This window comes from Chenopodium quinoa, unplaced genomic scaffold (genome assembly GCF_001683475.1).
Source record: "Chenopodium quinoa cultivar QQ74 unplaced genomic scaffold, ASM168347v1, whole genome shotgun sequence".
In the NCBI taxonomy this organism is placed as follows: domain Eukaryota; kingdom Viridiplantae; phylum Streptophyta; class Magnoliopsida; order Caryophyllales; family Amaranthaceae; genus Chenopodium; species Chenopodium quinoa.
Genome location: NW_018745533.1, coordinates 2363930 through 2370585, shown reverse-complemented (window position 1 = coordinate 2370585; position 6656 = coordinate 2363930). Strand labels below are relative to the sequence as shown.

Below are 6656 nucleotides of genomic sequence, written 5' to 3'. Positions count from 1 at the left end.
AACTCATATAAGCTCCTTAAGTCTTAACTAGAGGTAAACAATAAGTTTTTGGCAACCAAACTTGAGAATTTTGGTAAGGCGTAATGCGTAAAGGCCCAATAGTAGTCCTCAAAAGAGAATTGATGCCGTTTAAATGGCATGACTAATTCTAACATATACTTGGCGGAGATTGAACAAGGAATATTTCTTGTGGGTCTTTCATAGAAAAATAAAAGTCGTTATCATAAATCAAATAGTTAGGTATACTATTAGTAAATATTATGCTTAAGTGTAACAGATTATAAAATTATATTTTTAGGCCTTAACCATTAGCTTAACCTTTTGGTTGAGATGATTTTTTAACAAAGGGACAATAATGACAGCCAATTGCAAAGGTTTTTTCTAACTAATTATCAATGTATATTTAGTGTCTGTTTTGATATGATTATTTTTAGTTCAGTTCAGTTCAGTTTAGCTCTAATAAGTTCAGTTCACTTCACTTCAGGTCAGTACAGCTCAGCTCTAATAAGTTCAGTTCAGCTCCTAATTTCCTTCTCTTATAAAATATTCAGTTCAGTTCAGCTCAGCTCTAATAAGTTCAATTCAGTTCAGTTCAGCTCTAATAAGTTCAGTTCAGTTCAGTTCAGCTTTAACAAGTTCAGTTCAACTTTAAATTAATAAGTTCAGTTCAGTTCAATTCAGCTCAATTTAGTCAGTCAGAACATGCACTTAGTATTCTAACCGGCCTATTTATTACTCCGTATATTCTAGCCGACCTATTTGCAAATTACTCAAGCGGAGCTCATTCAAGTTGGTCAAAGGACGACTCGAGTGAGCTTAATTTAGCTCTAATTAGCTCGATACCCACCTCAAGTTAACTGAGCATATTTAAGCTCAAGCGAAAAAATTGTGAATAAACTAAATAATTATTCGAAGAACTTTAAGTATAAAAAATATGAATACAAGATTCACTGATGATTCACACAAGTACATGCAACTCGTTACATGTCTCGAGTCAAGAAATGAGAGAAGCCATGTTTTGAAAGATTTTCAATTTGACTAGCTCAAGTTCCCGAGTTTCAACTTATTAGAATCAAGTCAAGTTATGCCGAGAACTCGAATTAGGTCAATATTGATATTATTTTAGAACATAGTCAAGTTTGCAAATTAGTCTAAAACAAATTTATTAGTGTGTTACATAATATTTATTTAGTCAAAATATATTTAATTAAAGAGCGGTGTTTTGATGTATATATATATGTATATCATTCACAAATTTCTTACGTAGTTTTTTAATAATGTGACAAATGTACTATTAGTTGATGAGGTGCCAGATTCAGTGGACAATACTAACCATGTATATATGTAAAAAATGTTAGTTGCTTACCGTTATCCACAATGAGTTTAATGATGCTAATTATATATGCTACCGTAGCTAAATGTATCGATAGTAGTAATTGCAACGTTTTATAAGACGTGTTAATTATGTACATTGTCAAACCATCATTTGAATGTGTGGTGTATATGAATATATCACGTAGGAGATCGCTTACATTTCTTTCCCTTTTAATTAATTTAGTCAAAATAAATGTTTATTGATATCACAAATTCACAATACCAAGTTTTAGCTACTATTGTGCTTCCACATACACTTGTAAAATTGATCCTTGACCACTCATTTTTCTAAAAATATATTCATAAAATGTAACGAAAAGTACATATATATAGCCGCACTTACGTAGCACAAGACACTTTGTGGTCACTACAACATGTATTAGTTATTTACACTTTTGATTGGTACATGATGATATAATTACAAGTATTTTATTATAAATATGGTCAAAACTCAATCTATAACTAGAATTTTGACAGTTAATAAACTTATAAAATACAATTAGAGGACAAAATCAATGACGCATAATTGAAATTAGTAAAACCTTGGACGTCTTTGCACATGCCAATCACTTTCACCCAACAATTTTCCATGTGAAAAAAATGGATTTTATTGAAAATGAAAGTTAAACCAATTAAGGGAATTTTATCAAAAAATAATATTATTCGGCCTATTTGATTAAAAATATAATTTAATACTTCGTATTAATTTATTTTATATATTATTCAAGCAAAAAGACGTTGATGGCGACTGTGGCCTGCTTAAACACCATGAAGATTTGATACATGACTTCGTCCCCAACCATAAGCATACGTTATTTTAGTATTGACCTTAGCTTTGTCATTACAATTAATTATATTAATATAGTTAATATTATAGTTAGATTATACTTTGTTCCAATTGATGTTACTTTGTTTATTGATTAAGATAGGGTTATCATCTTATAGGTGATTACTTTAAATTATAAGATGATATGATAATTTTAACAACACGATCTTATATTTAAAAGCATTTTATAATTTATTGGTGGATTGAATGAGTGTAGTAAACATTACTAGCAATCATATAACACAAAACCTAGAGGTTCTTAATATTTGGGATTAATTTAAAAAAGGTTTTCATGAGGATGTTGGAGATCATTTTGTAGTTGTGACTTACAGCATCAATCCCGATAGTAGGCATACTAATAACTGGCAAGATAAAAAGAGAGATAAAAGTGAGCACAACTATTAAGATAAAAATTATACCGAAGTATATACCATGTAAACTTTTTATCATAACCATTTTCTTTTCCAAAATTAGTGGACCATCATTTAAATTTGGTCTTACCTTTAAATTTTGTCCACTGAAAGCCTTTTTGATCGACTTGAACCTTAACTACCCTATAAGGCTATCATATTCTTTAACCATTAACCAAGTTTGGTTTTGAACAACTTTTGATTACATGCATGCATAGAAAGGATGGGTTCATGGGTAAATTTGATGACCTCATGTTGAAAGTCCAATCCAATGAGAAAATTACAACCTTTTTCATTGCATATTGCGGAAAAAAATGAATTTATTTAGTCTAAATTTAAGGAGGTGAGTAATAAAAGAACCTGTTGTAAGTTGTCCCGTGTATATTATTGAAGATTAAAATGGAGAATAACCATAACCATAACCAACACATAAATCTAGTAAGCCAATCCAACTACCGGGAATTAGCTAGTTTTAGATTGAAACTATGTTGGACTTGTACAATGTTGTTGGATTCTTTCTATTATGCTATGTTCACAAGTTATTAAAACATTACTTCATCATGTTTTTTAGATACATAAATCTAGTGAGATTATAGTAGATGTCATATGTCGTAATTAGTTGGTTAAAATCCTAAATAGTATGTACTGTAAGATTTAGGATCAAATTCCATCCATCTTACTATCTTTTGTAATTTTCTTTACACCAAGGTAAAATTCTAGCATATAAAAAGAGTAAAACAACTAAATATGTGTGGTAGTAATTGACCTAAACTTTCAATAGATAATACATCAAAGGTGCATAAAAATACATACTTGCATTACAAAAGTAGACAGCACATACTACTCAAAAGATGTGGTACAAAAAGTTCCTCTTATAAAATACAAGTTAGTTAGATTGTAGAAGTATCTAACGCTCCGTAGACTTTGAATGATGCATGATGTACAACCCTCTTGCGTGCATAACCTTGAAGTGGGAGCACAGAGCACGTAAAAGAAAAAAAATACACTTAGCTTAAAGTGAGGGAAGTGCATGTATGAGCTGCAAACAACCAATTTATATTCATGGTCAGCCTAGAAAAGTTGAATGACTTACAAATTACAACTATAGCTAGCTAAGTTCATGAACTACTCACAATCATATTAAGTTAAAATTTGATCAAACCCCGGTCCATATAGTTTGTTAACTAATTTAAGTTGGAAAATAAGATTTAACAAAAGTCTTAACATTGTTATCCACGAACAAACCTGTTCAATTAAGTTAGTTTGACAAAAAGTTGATTTAAAATTAAATTAAGTGAATGCGTAACAATTTTAAGGGAAAACCTATTTTTGTTAAAAAATAACTCAAAATTTGTTTATATAATTGCTTAATTTAAACTTGTTCAAGCTCACATGCACTCATCAAAATCTATTTACAAACAATTAAGCTAATTAATTTGGTCATAAACTAAGGTTGAACAAAGCATGAGCCAAGGTCAAACAAAATAAGGTAGCTCAAACATTAATACTTTGTATTTCTTATTAAATAAAGTTTGAACAAACATAATTCATTTTGGGTTGTTTGTAGCTCTACTTGCTCATATCTGCCTCTACTTGATTATCAGAATGATGAAATGATAATTTTTTTCTTTTAATTTTTTTTTTATAGAATTTAACTTGATTATGAGAATTATATTGTATAATAATTTGTTTGAATCAATCAAGTGTATTCCAAATTGAGGAGCCGTTGGACAAAAAAATATAGAATTGAAGTATCAAACGCTCCTTGACCAAAACGCTCCTTGTGACTTTGACGCATGATGTACAATCCTCTTGTCACAACGTAACCTTTGAAAACACGTCCATTGACAAATTAAAACCTTAATGTCAGGTAAAGTGCATGTATGACTTACAAAGAACCAATATTCTTTCATTATCAACCTTTTTAAAAAAAATAAAAATTGAGAGGATATTATCAACTTTTATTATTCAAGTATATATTAACAATCCTAATTTATGTTTGGGTGATTTACTTACTTTTGTTTCTCAAAGTTCTTAATATACACTTTGATTTTTGCATTATTACAACTTTATTTTGACCATTTATCATTACTTAAATTAAAAACTTTAGGAATTTGACTTTATATATGTTATTAGTAGTATAGTACTCAAGGTTACTTTAAAATCAAGTAGTCAAAAACCTAAATTTTACTCCATAACTTACCATTAGTAACACTTAATTGGTACTAGACAGTTCGTTGGATCATCAACTCTTTAGATTTGAATTTAAGCACCTCTAAATCATTTAATCAACTTTAAGATAATCTAAATTAATTAAAATATAAAATAAACACCGTCCAAATTTAATAGCTAAAACTCTTCCTATCTTTCTAAAGGACAATGATCACTATCAAGCACCCCCTTAACCATCCAACCAAAAAATTAATTAGCACTTAATCAAACAATTAAAATATATTACTAAAAGGGCCTAATACGCTCCGAAACGTCCAAAACCGTTGTTGGTTTCCAACCAATCACAAATTGTCCTCCAAAAAAATAAAAAAATAAAGAAAAATTATGATTTTTTTTTTTTAAAAAAAAAGTCCTACAAATTAAGGGCCCCCCTTCTTTTTTTGCTATCCTCCTCTACCCACTTCTTAAAATAAAGAAAAATCTACTTGACATAAAGCCACTATATTACTTGTTTACTAATCCATAAATTACTAATTACTAATTAGGTACTATACTAATTATTATTTCCTACAATATTAAATAAAATAAAATCCCTTGCCCCACAAAAAATTAATAAAATATTTTTTCTTCCTTACCAAACTCCTACCTTACTTTTTATAAATAACCCAAAATTCTCCCTCAATTCTTCCTCAACTTCTCCTCAATAATATTCTCCAAAACTCCATTAAATAAACCAAATTATTTATATTTTGTTCTTCTCATATTTTTTCTCCTACATAATTTGTCTCAAAACACCCAAACATTATGACAAAAGCAGGAAAACTTGGAAAATTACTCAAGAAAATGCAATCAATGGGAAGAACATCATTCAACCACCGCGAAAATGATCATATTCATCAAACAAGTTTAAGCAGAAGAGACTCAACTTCATCCTCATCAATTGTTGCTACAAAGTACAATAACATATCCTACGACGACTCGTCCCCGGAACCTTCCTCCACAAGTAATCTTTGTCCGGTTTACGTAGGAAAGTCTAGGAGGAGATACATGGTCACCTCGGAAGTCCTCGAACACCCGCTTTTTCGAGAGCTCGTAGAACGATCATCCGGTGGCGGCGGGGCCGAGGAGATATCAGTAGGGTGTGAGGTGGTGTTGTTTGAGCATTTGCTATGGATGCTTGATAATGCTGACCCTCAACCTGAGTCTTTGAATGAGCTTGTGGACTTTTATGCTTGCTAATAATTTTTCATGAAAGTTCATTAATTGATTAATTAATTAATTAATGTTTTTTTATTTCAATTTTTTTTGGAGGTAATTAAATTGTTTTTTTTTTTTAAAAAAATTATTCTCTCTTTTTATTTTATTTTTTTAGAGAGTTTGTAAAATTTTCTCACCCTAATTATTAACATATATAGTACTATATATATGTACTTCTTGTACACGTATATAGGGGAAAAAATGTGAATTAAAACAATTATGGGTGAATGGTGAAATTATGGTTAAACTTGACATTAAATTTTTATTTGCGTTTGCCAAATGCCAAATTGTTGTTGGCAATGTAATTGTTGTTACCATTAATTTGTATGATATGAATATAATCCTTTTTGGTAATTTTGTTGTTTGTTTGTTTATATTTATTTATTTTTTTAAAAAATATTAGTAAGTTGTTGACAACCCAAAAAATTTGAAACCACAACTCCAATACTATTTTTGGGGATTTGTCTAATAAGTAGGGACAAGGAAAAACATAAGTTGATTTGGTGATAAACGGTAGGCAAAAACCTTAATATATGGGCTCCATTCCAACAAGTTAGCTTTCTAAAATCAATAGCATATGTTACAATATGTTTGATGAGCAACTACATTTATACATC

The 6656-nt window shown here is 29.7% G+C and overlaps 1 protein-coding gene across 1 annotated transcript; it reads left to right on the top strand.

Annotated features, from left to right (window-relative positions):
- Positions 1–4781: 4781 nt before the first annotated feature.
- LOC110715765 (auxin-responsive protein SAUR72-like) lies at positions 4782–6406 on the top strand. Its single transcript, XM_021894376.1, has one exon. It carries the CDS (start codon positions 5587–5589, stop codon positions 6019–6021), a length of 435 nt encoding a protein of 144 aa, XP_021750068.1. The 5' UTR covers positions 4782–5586; the 3' UTR covers positions 6022–6406.
- Positions 6407–6656: the final 250 nt, after the last annotated feature.